We start from the raw sequence: 25,506 nt of genomic DNA on the forward strand, positions 1-25,506 counted from the left end.
AATGGCGCTGAGAGCAGCACCTTCATGTTGCCTGGGACTGCAGGAAGATTCAGTATTTGGTGTACTGGGGCGATTGGTTGAGTGCCCACAGAAAGGGCTCTGAGTGCCGCCTCTGGCACCCATGCCATAGGTTCGCCACCACTGCCCTAAGGTGTAAAGCTGCTAGACAACATACTGGTAGTAGTTTATTATTCCAGGCTCTGATGACGGGTTCCCTAAAAGTGAACTGAACCTCAGCTTCTTACACCATAAAGTACCTTGGTATAAGATTGAAGTATTAAATATAATTCATAATGCATTCCTCTTGAGGAATTAAAATATCACAATTTCAATTAATCCTTTTTTTTTTCTCCCGTTTTTAGATCCTAGCAATTATGGCAGTTACGGAGGGCACGGTCAACAAGGGTATGTATTAGCATAGCAACATCTACTGGAAGACCACCAGTACAATAAGCTGTCTTAATAGCAAGAACTGTGGAAGATTTTTTTTCCCTCTAGGCAATTTAATTAAAGGGGTTGTCCCATCTAAACAAGTTAGACCCTCTCCACAGGATAGTGCCTAAATTGCTGATCGGTGCTGTTCTCAGTGAATAGGGCATCAGAAATGTGGGCATTACCAGTTAACTTTTTTTTTTTTAATGCTGCATACTGACTGCGCTGCATGTGCAATAAACAAGGTTATTTAAAAGTCTTAATACAAGTGCATTTGTCTTTGCAGCTATACTGGATATGGGAATCCTGGGGGTCAAAGTTCTGCACCAGCAACACAGGTAAATAAAATGTTACTCTTAAAAAAAATAATCCAGGATTTAAACTGGACTCAATTGGGCTGGCTGTAGTCCGGCTATGCTGGGAAATTTTTTTTTTTTATATTTTTTATTGGAAAAAGGTATATACAAAAAGATGAGCAATAGGGACAATAAAAGTGTCTTTCATATTGTGGAACAACCCAAGGTTGACAGCAATAAATAAAACATTCCAATATACATGTAACCATCAAATTCTAAAACATCAACCCATTGTGTTTCCTATACCGTGAGTGTCTAACGTCTTCTTTTAGCCAGGAAAGTGTTTTGTCCATGGTAACGCTTTTATACTCAAAAAACATACGGGCAGCTCTTTCCATATATCATCCTGCGTGTAAATTTCTACAATTGATGCTGAGAAGACTTTCCAATATAGGTTTTTCAGCTGGCGTTCCGGTGCAGTATCTAATTATGTTCTCATTACTATACTTATCTAACGTCTTTCTAACATATACATGTGTTTGACCATACAATCCCTGTTAAACCCAAGATCCAAAATTTTTTACTCTGGTATCCCCCACTAACCCCATCCCCCCCCCCCCCCAGAACCACCCCTTTCCACCCCCAACCCCCCTGATTAGTGACAAGCATATACAAAACCAATTGTGGAAAACCTCTTTCACAATATGAGACAGCATGTGACCATCTGTATCTGATGGGCTATCCGGTGTGCTCCCAAAGACCGGTCTCCCAAAAAATAAAAACTCTATGTATTCACTTTACCGTGTATATCTGATGTCTTCCATAACAATACATACAGTTTTTCAGGAAATCCGCTTATACAAAAAAATAACCTAACCACGACCTCCTACAATGTAATTCTATATAACCGTAACAACAATCCATAATGATTCTTTCCAATGTGGATTTCACAACCGGTCTTACGATACAATAGCTCATTGTGTCGTTATATTCTCTTTACCATGCATGTCACTTATCTTTCTTATAGGTGTATAGAGTTTTTCCTACACTCTTTTATTCCCAAGTTCCACAATTTTTAATTGTATGATCCCCATGCACTCTCCCTACCCCCCCCCTTCCCCACCCCCTCGCCCCACAAACCTAAAAGACAAAAACAAAAACAAAAAACCAACAAAAAAAAAAAAAAAAGGATGGATCTCTCTCTCCCCTTAAGCCTTACCTCAGCCATCTCGTGCACCCAGTATCCTATCTTCCTCTCTGGAAAACTTGTTATTTATCCATGGTCGCCAGTCAGCTCGTATTTTTCCTACCCCCAAGTCCCCACTCAACGCTTTTGCAAAACCATCCACTAAGATAGTATTATTAACAACTCTCTGCCACATTCTAATTGTCGGAGTATCTTTAGTCATCCATTTTCGAACAAGACAAAATCTTGCTGCAAATAATAATTTTTTCGCAACATATGGTTTAATTGTCTTGTAACAGCCTGCGTCTAGAATACCCAAGACACAAGTCTGTATTGTATCGTGGATAGTGATATTAAAGATCTCTTTTATCTCCGCCAATACCCCCCGCCAAAAGGCCCTGATCTTAGGACGTCATGGATGTCATCTGCCTTTTCCATACCGCACCTAGTGCAGCTAAAGATCTTGGTCCCAAATCTTGACAATGTTTTTGGTGTATAATAAATTCGGTTTAAAATAAACAACTGGGTCTGGCGATGGGCGGGAATAGAAAAAACCCTCCTCACATCTAGGAACACCCTTTCCCAAACCTTGTCCTCCAAGATCCCCACCTCACTGACCCACCTATTTATTATTCTCTTTGAATTATTATCTTTCTCATTTGCGGGCCAACATCTTAGCAACTTATGGCTTTTAAATTTGGTGCCTAACAGGGCATTAAGACATTCCATGAGTGGGTGTAGTTCCTCTGGGGCACTCACTGACTCATCCAATGTTTGATTTGTAAGTATGTGTAGTAACCCGAGGAACCAATCCCATACTCCTGTTGCAGTTGCTGAAAGGGTTTAAATGCCCCATTGTCAAAGAATTGTTTAATATATTTTACATTATGTTTTAGCCATGGTTTTGCATTTGTATCTGGCACCTTCCACCTCCTATTACCCCACATAGGGGATATTGATAGGATACCTATATTATTGGATTGGAGCTTAAGCTCTTTCCATATTTCCAACATCAAATGTAGGGTAGGGGAGATGGTCTCTATTTTGGGTACTCTCCAGATTTCTGTCTCCAGAATTTCCAGGACATTATATCCATAGATCTTTAATTGGGGACTGCATACAAATGAGAAGGGGGTTTTGTCCCAGACCGAGATATACTTTGCCTGAGAGATAAGGAAATACTTTCTCAGATCTGGTAATCCAAATCCCCCCCTCTCATACGGCTGTTGCAGGATCTCCTTAATTCTGGGTTGTTTTCCCCGCCAAACCAATTCTGCAAGGAGGCTTTCGATAATTTTAAATAAAATTATTTAAAATTGGGGAAGCCGCAAGTGCATATAGCAACTTGGGAAGAATTATATCTTGATAACTGCAACCCTACCCATCATATTAAGGGGCAGACTTTTCCATGTTTTTACCTTCTTCCTAATTTCTGCCACCTTTGGTAGAATATTATTCTCCACAAAGTCTAAGATATTGGCTGAGATGTTAATACCGAGGTATTTTACTACTCCACCCTTGGGAATGGTAATGGTAATAAGTGCCTGTGGGGCAGGATCATCAGATTCATCGAGGGGCAACCATGCAGACTTGTGCCAGTTTATACACAGGCCGGATACTCATACTCCTCAAAAATCTGAAACACTCTGGACATAGACCCATATTGACCGAGAAATAACAGAACATCGTCGGCATACAAAGAGATCTTCTCGTGGGCTTCCCCCTGTCTGAAACCAACTATATCACGATCCCGTCTAATCCTACAGGCCAGGGGTTCCATTGCGATAGCAAACAAGAGTGGTGATAGTGGACACCCCTGGCGGGTACCCCTATTCAGTTTAAGTGATCTAGATACAACGCCATTAATCATTACCCTGGCCGACGGGTCGGCATATAGGAGTCTCACCCAGGAGATGAATCTCTTCCCGAACCCCATCTGGGACATCGTGTGCCACAAGAACCTCCATTCCAGAGTGTCAAAGTCCCTAGAGGCGTCCAGGAGAAGCAGAGAGCGCTGCCCAGGACTGGACGGCATGAGCTGCATGTTGAGGAAAAGTCTACGGAGATTATCGAGAGTTGATCCACCTGGCATAAAGCCATTTTGATCTGTGTGAACTACCTCTCTAATCACCTTTTTTAATCTCTCCGCCAGTACCTTGGCAAGGAGTTTATTGTCAACATTAATCAAAGAAATGGGACGATAAGCGTCTACCTTTCGGATATCCTTATCTGGTTTGGGTATTAAAATAATTAATGCTTCCCTCATAGAAGGTGTTAACATGCCTTTATTAAGTGAAAAATTCCATGTTTCTACTAGGTGCCCCAATAGCTCTTCCCCATACATCCTATAGAATTCAAAAGGAATGCCATCCAGTCCCGGGGTGCTACCCCCCGCCCCCCGTGAAAGCGCCTGTCGAACCTCTTCAACCCCTATATCTTTATCTAGCATGTTCTTACTTATCTCAGTTATTTGAGGAATAGATCCTGCTTCCAAAAATTCCATTATTTCCTCCAGAGGGGGAAAGTTGCGAGAGGTATATAGTTCCTCGTAATATTTAGTGACCACTTCCATAATCTCCTCCGGTTTAGTCGTGTAACCACCATCGTGTGTTTCGATACATGAAATATGTGCTTTCTCCCTATTATCCCTAATTAAATTGGCCAACATTTTCCCTGAGACATTTGCCTGCAGGCCACTTTTTCTAGCCTGAGCCGAGATTTTCCTGTCTGCCTGATTTTTTTAGCACCTCAGTATAGCACTGCGAGGTTTCCTCCCACGCCTGTCTATTAGCTTCTACTGGCTGTCTAAGGAAAACCTCTTCTAATTCCTTAACCTTACTTTCCAATTCCTGTAACTCCTTATTTAATTGTGATTTGTAGTAACATAATTGTGCTTTATATTCCCCCCTAGTGAAAGCTTTTGCCGTGTCCCAAACTATATCTTTCCCTGCGGAATCCGCATTACGTGAGAAAAAAAGTTTCAAATTATTAATAAATCGATCCTGTCGACCCAATACCCCTAACCACGTGGGCGAGATCCTTATCTCATATGATTTTTTTTATGTGTCCCTAGATTAATAAAGACTATCAGTGGTGAATGGTCCGAGACCCCTCTAAGTCCAAATGTAATTTTTTCAATTAAATTTAGGGCCTTGCTATTAGTTATCGCCATATCCAACCTAGAAAAGACCTGATGTGTTACAGAATAGCATGAATATTCCCTTTTTCCTGGGTTTAAGATATGCCAAGTGTCAAACCAATTAAATCCACTAATCAGTTGAAGTGATGAATTTTTGTGTGTAGACACCCTCCCCATCTTTATTTGTTGCGTGTCAATGTGGTAATCCATAACAGTGTTAAGGTCCCCTAACAGGAGTATGCATGGGTTCTCAATAGTGGCCCAAAAGGTATAGAACTTAATAATTACCTCTGGGGAATAGGGTGGCGGTAGATATATATTTGCTATCGCCCACCTCTTCCCTTCAAGCACCCCTGCAAGGAATATAAACCTACCCTCAGAGTCTATTTGGGCCCTGTCCTCTATGAAGCCGCAATTACGATGTATCAATATTGATACCCCCCTAGAAAATGAAGTACCATATGAATGGAATATCTTGCCTATCCAGGGTTTTTTCACCACATCACTCTTCTCCCTCACTAGGTGGGTTTCCTGGAGGGCAATTAAGTCAGGTCGATGTTTATATATAAGATCAAATACAGCCACTCTCTTAGACGGAGATCCCAGACCTCTTACGTTCCAAGACAATACTTTCATGTGACTACTGTGGAGATCCAGATGAATCAAGAAGGCGGGATTCAAGTGACCCTCGAACATCCGATCAGATGCCGGTGATCACCATCTCCTAGCAGCCAAGGACACCACAGGATCCCCTGTCACGGGTGGACCTCTCGCGTTCTTCTTACCAGGCTCCAGCGTTATGTTCGACCGCAGCTTTTGACCAAAGATGTAAAAAAAGGCTACCATATCCTAGAGCATCCCATCCGTTCAGCCTAAGGGTTCAACGCTCCCCGGTTTGCGGCCACCGCTATAATCAAAAATCATGGCTGTAGAAGCCTCAGGGCAGCGCGGGCATCGCGTGTAGCGTGGTCCCGGAGGCGCGCGGGGAAGCGGGCTGACGTGACATCACGTCCGCTCACATGCTCCTCCTGCCGGGTGTCCTATGCTGGGAAATTTGACAGTTTACATGTGTCTGCACTTTGATTCAGATGTCTTCCATTGTAATGTAATTGCCTACTAAATCTGCAATGGTTTTAAGATTAGGCCTCTGCACCACAATTTGTTTTACTGCACATGAATAGGTGACTGTAAAAACCCATTCATATTTTGTACTGTTCTTTTCAATTTGCATAAGGCTCACCTTTGTCCTTGTAAATTGTTAATGACTGCAATGCCTGTTAGAAGTGTTATTAGATTTTTTTAATTAAACCTTTATGGTGTATTGAAATGTAATCTGTTTTTAATTAGGACTACTCTGCATATGGACAGGCACCAGATTCATCGTCATACGGACAGAGCTATGGCGCTTACAATCCTGGATATGGTCAAAGTCAGTCAGGTGTGTTAACAAATGTCCTCTCTTCTATAATTGCATAGATACCCTGTTTCCCCTGAAATAAGACATCCCCTGAAAATAAGATCTAGTACAATTTTGTTTAGGCTTAGATATATAAGGCCTCTCCTGAAAATAAGACCTAGCGGCGGTCATTGCAGCGGCTCCCCCGTACCTTTTAGTATTAGGAAAACTTTCAGATATTGCAGAAGGTTATGACATGGTGAAGAATTCATGGAATTAACTCACAGGCTGTCGTGCTGCAAATGTGAGCCTAGCAGCCACCAGGATACTAAGGGTCATTTATGGAGAGAGTGGGGCCAATGATCCTAATAGAAATGGAGTCACAAGAATTACAGCATAAAATTCTGAGTTTAGAGAGTTATAGGAATGTTATGGAAGTTGATTTGTTGGTCAACAATAAATGTAAATTCTTGTTGATGGAAAAATAAGAAATCCCCTGAAAATAAGACCTAGTGCCTCTTTAGGAGCAAAAATAAATATAAGACACTGTTTTATTTTCGGGGAAACAGGGTAGCAGTGTCATGGCTATAAGACAGAGACCACAAAGTCCCTACACTGCAATGAAGGTGATGTTTACTTTTGGGTTTCTCTTCCATCTGCAAATCATATCACACTGCTTCTTATAAGGTGATATTCATCAATAGGGAGTTACATTCTTTAAGCTAGCCTCTGTATGCAGACAAAGGCCAGCAGTAGTAATAAGCAGAGGCACAGCTAAACAGGATAGGGGAGTATAAGGTCTTATTTGTACCCCTCCCCTCATCCATATATATAAAGAATTTAGTGTTCCCAGACAACCCTTTCAATGAGTTTGATTTCCTCTCCTTATCTACTGCATTTCTCAGTGTTGATTTGAAATTTTTAATCTTTAATTTATTGTGTCTATTACTGTGAATGTAATACTTGGCTTTACTTTAAACTTTTTGTGTACACTTTTTAGGATATGGACAGTCTTCTCATGCACCCTATGAAAGTCAGCAATCTTATGGTGGTTATGGACAAACTTCTGAGTTGCCAGTAGCCAGGTTAGACTTCTTAATTCCTTTAACCTTTCTGCAATGTGCCAAGAATCTGGTGAAAATTTCCATATGCAGTGAAATTGTCATAAAGCACATCTCTACCATTTTCTTTTATTTGGACTGCACAGTAAAAAAAAAACCAGTTTCAAATCCCTTTATTCCTGGTCAGTAGTATCAAGGAGATGATAAAAACCTATATAAATTTATGTTTTACACCCTTTTGAAGAATTCTAATCTTTGACATTGGGGGAGGGGTACTTTTATTTTGACACCCATTGCTTTCTTTCACCTATTGCTCTGTGTTTTGGATAACCTCCCCACCCCTTCCTTCCAGACCCACTGTAGTATTCATAACTTGCTTTGAGAGTGGTCTGACGTTTCCATTGAATTCCGCAGCGGTGTTAGATAGTGTTATCGGAGGTTTCTGATAACGCCATCATTGTAATACCGCTACATTAGTTTTAGCACTAGGAGCTGCTTACTCTAGTCGAATTTCCGGGTGACAGGTCCTCTTTAACCCCTACACACTCCGTGACATATATATCCGCCACGGAGCTATGAAGGGTTCAGCCCTCTATACAGAGATGGGCTTCGCTGCATATCGCGTTGAACGGTTGCCATGGTACCCTCGGGTCTTCGTGAGATCCGAGGCTAAATGGCTTCTGAGGATTCGTTACAATGAGCAAATGGCTCATTGTAATGAATCCTGTGCAAAAATGCCATATACTGCGATACAGTAGCATTCCAATTTATGGTAGGAATGATCAGACCATCTAGGGTTAATGTACTCTAGATGGTCTAAGAAATGCTAAAAAAAAAAGTTTAAAAATGTATAAAATATTAAAAGTTCAAGTTCTCCCCTCCTTTCCCTAGAACTGATATAAAATATAATAAACAGTAAAAATCACACACATTGGGTACCGCAGCGTCCCAAAATGCCCGATCTATCAAAATATAAAAAGTGTTACAGCTGGCGGTGACCTGTGGAACGGCAAATGGCGCCCAAATGTCCGAAACGTGACTTTTAAACCTTTTTACATGACATAAAAAATGATCAAAATGTCGCAGAGTCCTCAAAATGGTAGCAATGAAAACGTCGGCTCATTTCGCAAAAAAATTACACCTCCCCCAGCTCCATACACCAAAGTATGAAAAAGTTATTAGCGGCAGAAATGTTTTTTCTTTTTTATACACATTAGTTTAATTTTTGAAAATGCAATAAAACCTGTATAAATTTGGTATCACCGTGATCGTGCCGAACCAAAGAATAAAGTAAAGTTGTTATTTGGAGAGTAGAGTGAAGGTCTTAAACTGAGCCCACAAGAATGTGAAGCACATGCGTGGCTTCCCACTACATGGCAGGGAATAATAAATAACATTACGGGAAAGTAAAATTTGTTACACACAAAATAAGCCCTCACACAGCTCTGTACACGAAAAAATTTAAAAGTTATTGATTTTTGAAGATGGAGAGCGAGAAATGAGTGAGAATACCCTGCATCCTTAAGGGGTTAATGCTAAAATACTTTGAGAAAGAACACAAGGCATCATGGGATATGTGGGCCGGCTAGCTGGCCTCGGCCTGAGGGAATAGACTGACAGACCATAGTCTCCGCTCACATCACTTCTAGTAATAGAGATTTTTGTCAAACACTTTCAAAACAGAAAATGCCACAACTTTGAAAACAAAAAGAACGATGTCTATTTTGTGCTGCTCTTCCTTTTTTGATTTGACATTGAGTTTTTTTTTTCAATTTATTTTTATTTATATTTATACATAGAAAACCTCAAACATTCGTATTCTCGGTATACCCCTATGAGACTGCAGAATGTGCCCATCACTAATCAATACCCCCCTCCATCTTTATATGGTTTTATTAGGTTGTCATTACTGTGTCAGCATTTGATAGATTTCCCCTAATCGCATAAATTGTCAATGTCTAGCGGCTACACGTCCTTAGCCATAAAGAATGTTAATTCGCCGTACACGGTTATAGTCTTCCTATAAATGTTCCCTGTGGAATTGGAGCGTGTATCTTTTCTCTCGCACTGCTTATGTGTTCAGGCTTTGTTTATAATTTAATGATGCTTCATATTTGCCTTTTAGACCGAAGGACCATTTGTTTATGTACTGTTATATAAAGCCATATTGTTCATATTGTGTACCTTCCTATATTTCTCATGGTGGTTTGTACTAAAGAAATGTTTCCCTGTTAAAGGAAACCGTGCTTCTAAGCCACAAATACTGTGCACCAGTTCAGGGTGAGCTGGTGCTGGCACTTATCTTCCTTATGTTCTTAAACAGATGTAAAGCGATTTAAACGCTTTATTAATCTTTATATGGGAAGTAGCTTCACCCCACCGTGGTACGCGCTCAGCGCACCATGCATCTGAATAGGAAGTGGTCACCCGCAGGGTGCGCCGAGCGCGTACCGCGGTGCGGTGAAGCTACTTCCCATATAAAGATTAATAAAGCGTTTAATCGCTTTACATCTGTTTAAGAACATAAGGAAGATAAGTGCCGGCACCAACTCACCCTGAACTGGTGCACGGTATTTGTGGCTTAGAAGCACGATTCCAAGTGGTAGGTTTCCTTTAAAGGGAGCCTACCACCACGATTCTACCTATAAAGGTAGATTGGGTGGAAGGTGGATGAATGGGACGTGAGGATAGCCCTTTTTTGGGCTAATCCTGATGACCTGCTATCTTTAAGAAAACTTTAATCGGGGGATATGTAAATTTTTTAAAGCGGCTACTGGGGCGTGGAGTAGCCGGACATGAGGCTACACGTGGCAGCTACTCCACGCCCCAGTAGCCTTTTTTCTCCGCCTACCATTGCATCTTCGTCACGCAGCTCCTCGTAGCTGCGCGCCCTTGTCCGCATACGCAGAACGCACGCCTGCCGGTGTGCGGCCACAGCTCCGAGGCCAGAGCTACTGCGCATGCGCAGATACCGGGTATTCGGACGAGGGCGCGCAGCTACGAAGAGTTGCGCACCGAAGATGCATTGGTAGGCGGAGAAAAGAGGCTACTGTAGCCGCTTAAAAAAATTTACATATCCCCGATTAAAGTTTTCTTAAAGATAGCCACGATGTGAGGATTAGTCCAAAAAAAAAGGGCTATCCTCACATCCAATTCATCCATCTACCACCCTATCTAACTTTATAGGTAGAATAGTGGTGGCAGGTGCCCTTTAAAGAGAAAAATAGCTGCGTGTTTATAACAGTAATGTTTCTTGCACGAGCTTTCATTTGCAAATCTCGATTTCCTTGTACAGCAGCAAAGGTTCATCACATGAAAACCAGTCTGGTAACAGCCGACCGCAACCTCAAGATTCCTATGATCAACAAGACTATGGACAAAAGCAACGGTCAGGTTATGGACAACCGCACAATCAAGGATCCTATGAATCATCAGGATATAGTGGGCAACAACAGTCCTACTCCTCCCGGAAAGAGGGTTTTAGCCATTCCTCTCAAGGTGAAGTTTTAAAGAGAACCTTTCAGGGTGCTTTGGGACACTAAATCAATTACAGGTCCTTATTAACACCTGGTTTACGGTCCAAATTGCTTTTCTTGAGATCTCTACATGGCCTCTAGATGCTCATCCAGCCCTTCTCAACTAAGTACAAGGAGGCAGTGCAGTAATTTGAAGAGACGCAGAGCTGTCAGTCACAATAATGGGGCGTGGTTCACTGTCAGCCTGGCATGTTAGGAGGCATTGTTAGTAAGGGTGGTCAAAATCTGGTGACAAGTCCTCTTTAAGACTAAATTGCTGGCAAACCTTCCTCTTCCACGCTGTTAGCGTAGTATGTTCATAACATTCAAAGTTTATGCAATAAAATTTATACTCACAAACGATGATTAAAAATGCGCATATAAAAAACTCTACGTGGGACCTTAGTTTCTTGTTACTGCCGGGCGGAGAGTTTTTTATATGCGCATTTTTAATAATCGTTTGTGAATATAAATTTTATTGAATAAATCTTGAATGTTATGAACATACCACGCTATCTGCATGTGAATCTCTTCCAGCGTAACTGCTAAAAAGGAAGGTGTGAACGAAGGAGGATACACTGAAAAACGCAGCAGTAGATGTTTGAATTTATTCTAATTGGAGGATTTTGAGATTTGGACTGGAAGAAGAATATTAACTGTTTTACTGAAAAGGGTTGACTGAGAAACATTGGAGGAATTTCAATTTGGAGCTCCGGTCAGATTTGACTTTCTATTCTTTGAATTTTCTTTGGCTTATATTTGATCGGTCCTATGACTGTGAGTAGCTCCCAGGGACAAGTGTATGATACGTAATTAGTTTTTTTTAATTGTGTTTTTATTCTCCTCTGAGTACTGACGCTGGTTGTATGTGTCCGGCATCTGGAGCAAGAGAGGTCTCTGTAACGATAAGTACGGCTGCTCCGCTCTGCGTCCGGGTTCTGCTGCTTGGCAGAATCTCAAGCAGTGAGCACTTATGTTCTTACCGCTACCAGGACCCCTGCATAAACAAGCAATTCCACCACTGACCCTACTCTGCCAAGTGTGGCCCGTGGGATTCAGATCTCTCCCCAAAATATAACATGACTAAAAATAAGTTTTTTTACCATAGGGACTGCTTTTAAGATGTTGTAGCTGCACCAGCCTCTGTGCTGTTATCTGTCTGTCCTCCACACCATCCTTTCAAGGCTGATGTGCCTTTTGTTAACACACAATGCTAAAATGCTCAGTAGTTATTATATACAGTATACTAAAATAGTGCCACACTTTCATCTGGGTGATGTCAGAATGGAATTAATTGATAGAATACATTTACCTACTATGTAATCATCCCCTATGCTAACGAGCATCCATAATAGGACACTCTAACACAGATAATCTGGCAGTAAATGGCCTTTAAGCCTTCTACAATCCAGTGGTCCACATGGGTATTTCCTTATCTCAGCCAATCATGTGACTGCATCTGTTGCATTGTTGTACCTGCTTGGGTTTAGCTGCAGAAAAATAGAGCAGCAGGGATTTTAATTGGAGATTTTTTTTTTAAACATATTATTTCTCTATATAGATGATGACCGTCGTGATTATGGCAGGTATGGTGGTGATCGAGGATTTGGTGGACCCCAAAGTTTTGGTGGTGGTAGAGGTCGTGGTGGCCATGACTCGGATAGACAAGCTGGGATGAGGTTAGTGAATATCGTGGTTTACATTTTGGAAGCCTCTTTTGCTGTGTGTGTGTGTGTGTGTGTGTGTGTGTGTGTGTGTGTGTGGTCTGATTTATGAAACTCTCTGAAGCAATTAATCAGTTTTCATATTTTTTGCCACTAAGGGCAAAGATCTCCAAACCCCAGACAGTTTCATAAACCAGCTTCGTAATCCATTTATAGAAACCATGTTACACTGTAAAATGTGTTGGGAATGAAATATAGTGCTTAGTTTAAAACTCTTATTGCGTTTACTTGAGTAATGTACAGTATCAGTTTTACTGAGTTTAAAGGGCACCTACCACCAGCATTGTATTTAAATGAGCCTGAGCGGCCCAGGCTCCATATGTGTTGATGGAGGCTGTAGCCTCTCAGGGTCATTTGCAATACAGTCTTTCATCCTGGTGGTAGATGTCCTTTTAAAGAGAACCTGTCACCAACGACCCCACCCCACACAGTTTTTATACATGTTCCACAGAAGCCTCCATCCATGGGATTAGAGACAGAATTTTTCAAAAAAGATTTATTGATGTCCTCAGTTCCAGCCAAGGAGGAGTGAGATCTATAGAATGCAGTCCAAGAGAATTCCTGAGGGAGGGATGAGGAGGAGTTTGAGAGGTTCTGGTTGACTCTGCTCTGCTACATCATTAACCACTCCCTCAGGTAGGAGGGGCTTGAGATGCACTGACTGTGTGAAAAGAAATCAAACTTCCTCCTCAACCCTTCCTCAGGAATTTTATTAAACTTAACAAAGTGTCTCTCACAACATCCTCATTCATGAGGGAGGAGGGGGGTGGAGGAGGTGGTTATCAGTTATCAGTAATCTAGGCCAGTGCGGGCAGGGTACCTTGACTGTATGCAGGAGCTACCCTGTTTACATGACTAATCTTTAGTAACCCAGGGAATCCAAGTCATTTTTAGAAGAATGGTGGCTCTAATGCCATGGATAAAGCCATATAGAAGGTACTGTGTGTGGTTTGTTGGTGTGGGGGTACCCTGGTGACAGGGAAAGGATGACTCTAGAAATGTGCAAATGAGGCAGAAGTGCTTTGTTGGCTTTTAGCAGTGCACCTTGGGACTCCAGCTCCACAGCAGTAACATTACCCCTTGCTGCTCTTCCAGAACTGTCTCTCATTATTCCCCTATTAGCTATGTCACTCCTGGTGGAAGAACAGCAATGGGCGATGTTACTGCTGTGGAGCCGGAGTCCTAAGGTTCTCTCCCAAAGCCCTTCAGCCTAAGCTGCATATTTATAAAGTGCCATGGAAGGAGTAGCTGGAAAATAAAAACAAAGGTATGGGTGTCATTTGTGTGCATAGCGCTACATGACCTAGAAGTTTGGATTTGTCAATTGTGATGGATTTGCATTAAAGTTGCAAGGGCAATGAAAATTAAAAGGTATTTACCTTGCTCCCGTTTCTGCAGTGCAGCCCTCTGGTCTTTTGTTGACATGCCCACACTGGGCCTCAGAAGTCACAAGTTTAGAATGTATTTGCCAAATCCTACAAATAGAACTTTTTTTTTTTTTAACAAAGTATTGTAATTCCATACCTATTGTCAGCTATTACTGACAGTTGGAGTGAAAACTTTTCCTTAGAAATCATTAAGTATGCATTTAAATAATTGCATTTAATTACACTATAAGCAATAAGTTTATTTAAAAACTATTGTGAAGAGATGGGTGCATTTAAAAAAAATCCTTGCCGCTTATTGGGCAAAAAGATTGTTTCAAAGTTTATATATGGGCAATAACTTAAAACAAATTAAAGTCCTTTGAATTTGTTAAAATGCTGGTGTTTAGGTCCCAAACTATAAAAACAGTCCGGTGATAGTGCACCAATGTATTGTAGAAGATATCCAAATTACATACATTTCCCACTTTATAAACAAAATGACTCGCTACACAAGAAAATGGTAACTATTGAGACAATTACAATTCTATGGAGAAAATTACATTTTTGCCTGAAATTACCAGTATGGAAACAAGACACACAATAATAATTTTACTGGCCAAAGCAAAGGTTATTTATAATGGCATAAAAATACCTGTACGGTTCTAGTTTACCCCCAAATTTTACCACTCCTACAAATGTTTTGAAAAAAAAAAACTTGTGATTTTTGGAACTCGGGGGGGGAAATAAAATGCACTGGGTTAAATATATCAATCTGTCTACCCCAAAATACTGGAGTAATTTGCCTCTAAATTGGGGGCTCCACATTTATTGAAAGTTGTAGACCATTTTAGGCAACTAATCCAAAAAAGGTTGTGGTCTTATTGGAAATGGTCCCGTGCAGCCGAAATGTCAATATTTTGGCTCATTAACTAGACAAACTTACCAGTGTTCTACTGTACCGGATTAATCATCCAGCATTAGACACAATGACGCACCTGAGCACTATCAAGTTCTACTCTGCACTTGTCTTAAGGCCGACATGTATACATCTTCTCTGCGGGTTTTTCCATGTTGGATATTTCCTATCAACCTCTGAAATCTCAACCCTTGTGAGAAGAAAAGGATGATGAACTTGTGTCTCCTCTTGAATGTAATGGTGGTCAGACTTGCTCGCTCTTAAATTGTCGGTGCAGAAAATGGCATAGGGCACTTGGCTATTTTCACTGCTCCAATTGACTTGAATAGGGAGCATGGTCAAGCCCTTCTACCACTCATTTCAGGAAGCTAGTGAGCCTGAGGTCAACAGCATGTAATGGGTGTGGGTCCCAGAGATGTAATTTGCACCTATTGGGGAGGATGATGACCTATCCTGTGGATGTCATGTATACCTCATACTGAAAACCCCTTTTAAAGACTCAACTATTTGTTTTTGCTGCATGCTGTATTTTCTTTTTGGGGCTGTGTTTTATAGCTTTCACAATAGGGGAAATGTATTAATGTGTGCACAGTAGAACTAGACAGTTCTCTGCTGCATCAGATTAAGATGGCTGATACTGATTAACCCCTTAAGGACCAGGCCATTTTTGTTTTCATTTTCACTCCCCGGCTTTAAAATTCTGTGCCTTATACAGTGTCATTTTTTTCTGTGAGATGTGATGACGTTCACATTGCTACAATTTTGGGGACTGTATAAACTTTTGATCACTTTTTTTTTTTAATTAAAACTTTTGCTGTTGCAAAATGGAGGGGGAAAGTAGCATTTCAGACATTTGGGCGCTATTTTCCATTGTGGGGGTTGAACTTCCATTTTAACTTCTTAAGATTCTACGAATATTTGACACATAGTAAAAGAGATGTTCATCGGAGAACAAACTGAGCAGACTGGAAGACCTGCCTGACCAGTCAGAAATGCCAACCAAAACCCACAATATCAGTACTGATAGGAACAGGTTAGAATTGTATAAGTGACATGCTGTTAATAACATCGACTTACAGAATGTTATTTTGCCATCCTCAATAAGGGGGGGGGTATTCACACAGAGAAAATTCTTAAATAAAAAAAACACTATGGGGCAGATTTATCAAATGTGTCTTATAGGGAACCTGTCACCACATTTTTACAAATTCAGCTAAAGACAGGTTTCCATAGAGCCCCCATTAACCGAAACCTTTTTTTCCAGATAAAATTTGTTACCCTTGCATCACCATGAAATCAACTTTATGTGATGCTACTTGGCATCAGAGTTGGCATATCCTACTTGTCCGACCCCTCCCATCTACTCCTCTCCCATGCCTAATGCCCCCTTAGTATTCAAAATTTTATGTCAATGTACCAGGGTGATGTAATGTATGATCCCATTTCCCTTTACATTTGCAAAATGTACCCCATGCATGTAAGTATCTGATCACATGAAATCACAGCATGCATCCATGGAGGATGGGGAGGAGTAGAAGTCCATGGAGACTGTTTTCATTTGATCAGATACATACATGGTGTACATTTTGCAAATATAAAGGGTGTAGGACTTAAGATGACATCACCCAGGTCACATGACATGTGTAACACAAGACAATGTGTATTAAAAAGAAAAAAAGTGACGAAATTAATTATTAGTTTGTGTAGTTGAATATTGATGATGGTCCCTAAGTACAAGGAGGCAGGGCAGTGAATTGAAGAGACAAAGCTTTCAGTCAAAATAAGTAGTAGTTCACTGGAAGCCCGGGAGAAAAGTCATATCTTTGAGTCAAGTAAGCTAATTTGCATGTCAGAAAAATGTCTCTAAGGTGTAGCGCCTCATTGGCAGCTACTTTTAAGTCATATTGGGAGTACTTGTAACCCTTGACCAGCAGGCATTGTTGGTTTGGGGGTAAATTTATTGTCGTTTAAATTTAACTGCATGTCTTGCCTTAGACAGTCTTACATCAGATTTATCACTGTCTGATGCTGGATGATAAATCCTTTTAGAAGATAAAGAACCAGGAGGGGTTTTAATGTTTACCATGTGTAATATCTTGATTCAATAATCAGTAGAACAGGCATATCAAAATTGGAAAGTTGGATTCCAGCAAGCAAACTGTCAACTCCCGATGTGGCAGAACTTCGGCAGGAGAAAACTCAATACTGAGAAAGAGAGGCTTGCCGGCACTTGCGGGATTCTTCCAAACTTGGATAGGTTAAAAATAATTAAAGGAAATCAATATAGAAAATCGCTGAGGCACCGCAAAGTCACTACACATCAATCTCTTTGGACCCAAACAATGGCATCGGGAAGCGTGGCAGCAATGGCAAACAATAAGCAATCCCCGGTGGTGCTCAACTCTCAACCAGAGTAACCAAACGCACATGAGTAGAAAAAAGCAGTGGCACTTACCGGTCAGATGAAATAGGAAAAGAGCTTTATTGTTCCACGATGCAGTGCGGGGAGGATGCTGAACACAGCAGGCAACAGGCCGTTTCACGCAACTATGCCCTTTCCCAAGCCTAGGTCTTAGGCTTGAGAAAGCGCATAGTTGGTGAAACGGTCCGTTGCCTGGCGTGTTCGGCGTCCTCCCGCACTGCATCATGGAACAATAAAGCTCTTTTCTAATTTCATCCGACCGGTAAGTGCCACGGTTTTTTTTTTTCTACTCTGTCCTTCACTAGTCTTGACACGCCACGGTCGCCTAGGAAAAAAAAAGTATAATTACCACAACGGAGCGACACGCTGTCCTGCGCTCCAGACTGCTAATTATACAGGCCCCTGCACCTACCTTTCCCATGCTGCGAGGGGACTCAATTCAGGCCTCTCCTTTGACGTCAACTCCCTCCCATTTTCCCAGCGTGCGTAGTTAGCAGCCCGGAGCACTGGACATATCTAAGTCTTTGTTTTTTCAAATCTGTGTTTTTGTTTTTACTAGTAGTTCTATTCATAATGCGTCTTGGGCCTATTGCCCTTTTTTAAAATATGCAAAAATATATATTTTCTATATATGTATAGAAATTTCTGTATGTTTTCAACTGTGGCTAGCTTACATGTTAGAAAACTTATGTGAAAGTTGTTCCAATGAAGCCAGTTAGCTCTGACTTTTCTCATGGACTAACGCGAGGATAATCCATCTGGTGCACAGTATCAGTCCAATTATAGTGCGCTGGAATGAAATATAATCCAGATTAGGCCTGACTTAGATTTCAACTGTTGTCTGGGAAGAAATACAGCAACAATCCTGATGATATGAAAGATTGCCTGGGTGCTACACACTATGGAGTCTGAAGGCCCTGTGCAGCCTTTAACTTGATGCATCTCTGGCAAAATGACTGCTCTTTGCTCATTTGCATCTAGACTTTGAAGGGGCGGTTTTACATAAAATTCTTGAGTGGACAACTGATACCCTACCTTTGGGTGCTAGTAGTTTAATGGGGTAACATCTGGTGGTGATGTGCAGTTGCATAGTTTTAGACTTTATTTACTGCAGACTAATTCACTGCTTCATCATACAGTAACATATGGAATATGGTTATGCACTTAGATATATTCCACAATGTTTAAATCGGGCTTGTTAGTCTGACCAGCAAAAGTGTTCAGCTTGGGAATATGGATGTCTGTACCCACCCTTATAATCTGTGTCTGAGTGTTTGGTAACTATAAGAATATCCACCTTCTGCACTTTTGCAGCTCAGATTGTACAGTTTTCCCTCTACTCTTCCAATTGAACGATTTGTGGTACAGGCAGCTCTATCTGCAGGCTGCATGTAATTGATATTGTAGTGTACAGGGTCAATTATTCTTGCGTTCAGAGGTTAAATGAAGATTTTAAGTACTTCTGGATATCCTACTATACCTAGTCTGTTCAGTTCTTCCTGCTGAATCACGTGCCGCCTGAAGATAGACTGCATTTGTCAGGTCATAGGTTCCCTTTAAAAATGTAAAAAAGGTATAAAATCTGTTTTTCAATAATGTTCGTTATTAAGAGAAAAGCTACTCTGAGCTTGACAGCTTCTTTGGGTTTTTGAGTTCAGCAGCCCTTAATGATAAAGGGGGGCAAAAAAAATCATGTCTCCACTTTTTCCTCCGCAGCGGTGGCGACCGAGGTGCCTTCAAAAATTTTGGTGGTAAGTGCCAGAAAATAGATCCTTCGAGTGGAATTCCTGTTGCATTGAACAGGACTCGGCTTGTTTCAGGCCAGTAATAAATGCTGTCATATATCTGCAAAGATGCATTCAAAAGGCAAGTGGTGCTCACTGCTTCTAGGGTAAGGACTATGAAGGTAACACTCCAGGCCCTGAACGTTTTTTTCACTACTTTGCTTTCTTAAAGTCCCCTACTGGATTATTTGCCGCTTAAAGCAAGTTCCCTTAAAGGACATTTATCATCATTTTTACTAGCAGGTCCTGCTGACCAGTTCCTGAGGAACTTTTTTCCCCAGGACTTATTATAACACGTTATGCTGCGATTTAGCCCCTTACGATCCAAGTCTTCCTGTCCACATTGCGTGGAACAGGTAATGGACGGGACTTGTGTGGTAATGAGGGAGTAAATACATTAAAAGATGAGGCGCTCCTGTGATTTAGCCGGAGTGCCCAAGACTGTTTAGCTTAATTTTTATAATTCTATATTGCCGTTATCTCTGCGTTTGAGTTATAATTATAATATACAGGCGGTCCCCTACTTAAGGACGCCCAACTTAGACGGACCCCTCTGCCCACTCTGACCTCTGGTGAAGCTCTTAAGTTGGAAGCTTTACTGTCCTCCTAGGCTGCAATGATCAGCTGTAGGGTGTCTGTAATGATGGTTTATTAACAATCCTTCTTCCCATTACAGCAAAAAATGTTGAAAATCCAATCGTCACTGAGAAATTTTGTCTGGAGCATCAATGATAAAATATACAGTTCCGACTTGCATACAAATTCAACTTGAGTACAAAGCCAAGGAACCTATATTGTACGTAACCAGGGGACTGCCTGTAATTATAATCAAAGAAGTCCTGAGGAGCATAGTTCCTCAGGTGCTGGTTAGTGGGACACATCTACCATAAGTAAAACTGAAGCTAGATATCCTTTAACTACTTGGTTATTGCAATAAGAGGAAAAACATCCTGCAGTATTCTATACAGGAATGAAACGGTGGTGGTGGTTTGTCTAACTCATTGAAATAACAGATGCTTCCTAATATAAGCTCTGAACCACATAGAGCTTGTCACACCACCCTCACATCCACTGGGGCAGAATACTTTTATGGCTTTTCATACCCAAGTCTCTTCTTAAATCTCCAATTATGTGTTATGATTTGAATTATTGGTCAAACCATTCAATTTACACTAATACTATGTGCATAGTATGAAAATTAAAATTAACAATTTTTTACAGTTGAACTTTTTGTGAGTTAAGTGTCTTCTGGATATACGGGTGTCAGTGGTATTTACACTTTGTATATGCAGCAAACTGATATTATTGGGCTACGTATAAACTGAATCCCGCTTGCACTTCAACATATGCACCTGGAACATCCCTGGTAGATCAGCAGCAAGTTTAAAAGCTTAAAGCCGCCAATGCAAGAGCTCCATAAAATGGGGCCAATTTTTTTCTGTTTTGTAGCTGTGGAGTGTCACAAGTTTTATACAGCTTTAAACCTTTACTTTGCATAGATGTGATGGGTAAAGCTATGCTTTGTTTTTAAAACTGGGGATTACAGATCCAACATTCAGATCAGTTGTGAGATCTCTCTCTCTATGCCTTGATCGGTCAGTTTGCATCTGTTATTTCTTCAGGTTTTTTTTGTTTTGTTTTTTTGCATTCGTTTTTGTGAACTAAAACCAGTAGTAGAGACTACCCAGGACAAGTGCACATCTTTCAACTTTACTTCTCTGTGTAGTCTCTACTCCTAGTTTGGCAAAAAATGATGAAATGACGCTGATAATTGCCTTCCCTAATGGCAATTAATGGCCTATACGGATCCATGTGTTTAAATGTATGGGTGGAATACAGTATAAAAGTAGCCTCAATAAGTTGTGAAGTCCTCTTCATAAAACAGTTTGCAAAGGGATTCTGTCAATTTCCAAAGGATATATAAATATTTTGCCATGGTTTCTTTTATTTGAGGATAGATTAAGATTCCCTAAACCTTTTTTATTATGTAATCTGTTTTATTTTAGGACATTACTGGGAACCTATCATAAGTTTTTTTTTTTGTTGCCTTGCCTTGCTGGAGTCACACCATGCTATAGTACTTGAGGACGCAACTACTGTTGTTTTACTTTCCATTGGCCTGGGTCAAAACTTATTCAAGGCCTGAACCAGACCCCTAAACTTTAGGCGATAGGAACAAATGGAAAATTAGTTTGCCACGCTGTCTGACATGTTTTCTTGTGCACAGAGGGCACACAACCACTCCAAACCCTGTAACAGCCCTAGCAAATAACGCTTTTTGTCCACTCCATGCACGGCAGCTAATATCCCACAAGCTGCTCCCCTTTTGAGCGAGGCAGAATTTTAATACATTGTGCACACAAAGGTCATTCATAGGTCCTAAGGCAACTGCAGTACTAGGGTTCAAATGGATAGAGCTAGGTGGTAGTGAGTGGCAGAACAGTGTAACAGGCTGTCCTGTAAGATTTAATCTAGCGGCGGATATGGTCATAACATTTGACAAACCACTTTATCCATGGCTTAACAAGTGAAATGGGTTGCAGGACCATAGTAAGCTCTGACTGAGCTTAACCCCTTAACGCTCTGCGCCGTAGCTCTACGGCGCAGAGGTATAAGGGATGTATGAAGAGGGCTCACGGGCTGAGTCCTCTTCATACAAAGGTGGGGGTTTTTGCAAAATGCATAAAACCCCCACCGCTAATAACCGCGGTCGGTGCTAGCACCGATCGCGGCTATTAACCCCCCCGTTGCCGCCGGCAAAGTCGCCGGCGGCATTTAAAAGACGGCGGCGCGTGGGCGCCGCCATCTTTTTTTCGATCGCCACGCCCCCGAACGTCATCGGGGGGCGGCGATCGGTTGCCATGGTAGCCTCGTGTCTTCTTTTGACACGAGGCTATCTGGCAGCTGCAGATTCGTTACAATGAGCCAGTGGCTCATTGTAATGAATGTGCTGCAAAAATGCCATATATTGCAATACAGAAGTATTGCAGTATATGGTAGCAGCGATCTGACCATCTAGGGTTAATGTACCCTAGATGGTCTAAAAGATAGTGAAAAAAAAAAGAAAAAAAAAAGTTTAAAAAATAAAAAAAATTAATAAAATATTAAAAGTTCAAATCACCCCCCTTTCCCTAGAACGGATATAAAACATAATAAACAGTAAAAATCACAAACATATTAGGTATCGCCGCGTCCCAAAATGCCCGATCTATCAAAATATAAAAACGGTTACGGCCGGCGGTGACCTCTGAGGCGGGAAATGGCGCCCAAATGTCCGAAATGCGACTTTTACACCTTTTTACATAACATAAAAATTGAAATAAAAAATGATCAAAATATCGCACAGACCTCAAAATGGAAGCAATGAAAACGTCGCCTCATTTCGCAAAAAATGACACCTCACACATCTCCGTGTGCCAAAGTATGAAAAAGTTATTAGCGTCAGAAGATGGCAAAAAATTTTTTTTCTTTTTTGTACACATTCGTTTAATTTTTGAAAATGTATTAAAACACAATAAAACCTATATAAATTTGGTATCACCGCGATCGCACCGAACCAAAGAATAAAGTAGGCATGTTATTTGGAGCGAAGAGTGAAAGTCGTAAAAACTGAGCCCACAAGAACGTGACGCACGTGACGTTTTTTTTCAATTTTTCCACATTTGGAATTTTTTTTCAGCTACGCAGTACACGGCATGTTAAAATAAATAACATCACGGGAAAGTAAAATTTGTTACGCACAAAATAAGCCCTCACACAGCTCTGTACACGGAAAAATGAAAAAGTTATGGATTTTTGAAGTTGGAGAGCGAGAAATCGGCCGAAAAACCCTGCGTCCTTAAGGGGTTAAAAAGGTATTGTGTAGAGTTGTTGTTGCTGTCCCACTGAACATTTGTGCTAAGCCCTGAAAGTCTGTCTTCATAAATGCACTACAGTACAGCAGGTCTGCACAGACAGAAAATGCATGTACAGACAGAAAATGCATTGAAATGAGTTCAATGTGCAATAGTTTTGACTGCAGTAAGGGACTTGTCATATATTAAGAGGACACTAAGTGATGCCAGAGGTGTCCATTTCCATTAGGAATAAATGGGGATGGGTTGAAGAGAAATGCTCAGTAACTTGCAGCTTAGTAACATACCGCTTCACTACTTGGGTAAAAAGGCTGTCAACTTTAGAAAGTTCTTTATATGTTGATTATGTAGAGATTAACAGATCCAACACCCCATCAGTCATGTTGCTAGGACAGTTTAAATGCCAGATTGGCTGTGCAACAGTCAATCCTACAATATGTCCAGATCGCGTGGGGCGCACCAGAACGTGAGGTTAGCTTCCGCTCCTCTACGTAGATGGTGTGGATGTAAAAACTAATGGGTTCTCCCAAAGATTTTTTTTTTTCTTTTTCCCCTGCACAACCATTGAACTGCAGTTATAATGGTAGGCAGGTTAGCTTGTCAGAAATAATTTGTTCCGTGTTCAGGCCTAGGCTAAAGCTTTAGGTTGATTTTAGTCCTAGTTTTTGTTTTTAGTTATAACTTTATATTAAGTTTTTCATTGTTGCACTTATCTTTGCTTTAAAATGTTCCCAATACTTTGTTTTGTACTTTTTCAGGATCTAGAGATTATGGTAATAAACCTGAGTCAGGTAAGATACTGTTACACACACACACACACACACACACACACACACACACACACACACACACACACACACACACACACACACACACACACACACACACACACACACACACACACACACACACAAGCTAATTATTTATTTACAGTTATTAGCTCAACTTTCATTTTATAGATGATCAGGACAATTCTGACAATAACACAATATTTGTGCAAGGACTTGGTGAAGATGTATCTCCTGATCAAGTGGGTGACTTCTTCAAACAGATTGGCATCATAAAGGTACATTATGCTGTTGCAAAATGGGAGCCTTTTCAAGGGCTTTTCCATTACTAATGCTTTATCGCATTAGTAGATATCAGCAAGATCAGTCTACTTACTATTTTTGCAGATTAATAAGAAGACTGGAAAGCCTATGATAAATCTTTATACTGACAAGGAAACTGGCAAATCTAAAGGAGAAGCAACTGTTTCTTTTGATGATCCTCCTTCAGCCAAAGCAGCTATTGAATGGTTTGATGGTAAGATTTGTTCCAACAAGTACATTACATCTGCTTCTTGCAGACTGCTTTGTCATTTCACAGCTCCATTAGGATTTCAGTTACCATATATACTCGAGTATAAGCCAAAACCCCTAATTTTAACACACTAGAAAAACTTGAGTATAAGCCAAGGGTGGAAAATGCATTGGTCACAGCCCCCCCTTAAAGTCCCCTATAGTGTATAGCCTGTCAGCCCCTGCCCCCAATGTGCCTGTAGGAAAAATAAGTGTGCTCACCTGACGAGCCCTCACAGAACAGTTATCTCTGTAAGTAGCTGCACCGGTTCTGGTTTTTAAACCACTCCTGGTTTTGGCGTAAAATAAGTGAAGGAAATTACTGAAACAGATGTGAACTAGCCCTAAGGTAGCTTTCTGTACTTTTTACACAGGAAAAGAATTTATGGGTAATGTTATCAAAGTATCCTTTGCTACACGGCGTCCTGAGTTTATGAGAGGTGGAGGAGGAGGCGGTGGTGGTAGGCGAGGAGGTGGTGAGTAATAGAGTTCGAAATCTTTAAAGCAAATGTGTTTTTTTTTTTGTTTTTTTTTCCCCCATTTGTTTCCACCCCCCCCCCCCCCTTCACTTGCCCCTTCCTGTTCTATGACTTAGAGAACCTGCCACCAGATTTTACCCCATTAAACAACCAGCTCCCTTTAGTTAAGGGATCATATGTCCTTTCTATCATTTCCTGTTTTATGTGAAATCTTACCCATTTACCTGGAAATGAAATCGCTCCCCCCCCCCCCCCTCCAAGTCAGGCAAATCTGCCTCTTCTCATTTTCACTTTAGTTTTCTGTTCTATCATCTATCTCATGTTTTTATGCTACATCAGGCTTATTGCTTTATGAGCTACAAAACCGGAGATACAGGCAGCTAAAGACAATTTCAAATTCAAGCTACAGATAGATCTAATTGCCGCCTATTTTTTACCTTTAACTGGGTGTCATCGTGCAGTAGTAGTTTATGCACTTTGCCATGCAACCCTATCAAGTTGATAAAAGTTGAAAATATTGCAAACAAATCTCCTCTAAAAGTTTACAAGTTAATTTGTCCCAAATGTTTTCTTGCTAATCTCTTATCTTAAATTA

At 40.9% G+C, this 25,506-nt stretch overlaps 2 protein-coding genes across 3 annotated transcripts in view; one reads left to right on the forward strand and one right to left on the reverse strand.

The window, feature by feature from the left end:
• Positions 1–25,506, reverse strand: part of MDH2 (malate dehydrogenase 2) — a 313,892-nt gene that overhangs the window by 225,963 nt on the left and 62,423 nt on the right. The gene's annotated exons all lie outside the window — the stretch shown is intronic.
• Positions 1–25,506, forward strand: part of TAF15 (TATA-box binding protein associated factor 15) — a 32,017-nt gene that overhangs the window by 3,067 nt on the left and 3,444 nt on the right. The window contains exons 2-12 of one of the 2 annotated variants that reach the window (XM_072136375.1): positions 363–405; positions 719–770; positions 6,401–6,491; positions 7,450–7,534; positions 10,809–11,008; positions 12,587–12,704; positions 19,171–19,205; positions 23,851–23,883; positions 24,052–24,158; positions 24,268–24,397; positions 24,807–24,908. In XM_072136375.1, the coding sequence (XP_071992476.1) occupies positions 363–405; positions 719–770; positions 6,401–6,491; positions 7,450–7,534; positions 10,809–11,008; positions 12,587–12,704; positions 19,171–19,205; positions 23,851–23,883; positions 24,052–24,158; positions 24,268–24,397; positions 24,807–24,908 (996 nt within the window). Of the gene's footprint in view, positions 1–362; positions 406–718; positions 771–6,400; positions 6,492–7,449; positions 7,535–10,805; positions 11,009–12,586; positions 12,705–19,170; positions 19,206–23,850; positions 23,884–24,051; positions 24,159–24,267; positions 24,398–24,806; positions 24,909–25,506 lie in introns of both variants that reach the window. The other variant, XM_072136374.1, reaches the window with a different exon arrangement.

The sequence above is a fragment of the Engystomops pustulosus genome, chromosome 2 (genome assembly GCF_040894005.1).
Source record: "Engystomops pustulosus chromosome 2, aEngPut4.maternal, whole genome shotgun sequence".
NCBI lineage: Eukaryota > Metazoa > Chordata > Amphibia > Anura > Leptodactylidae > Engystomops > Engystomops pustulosus.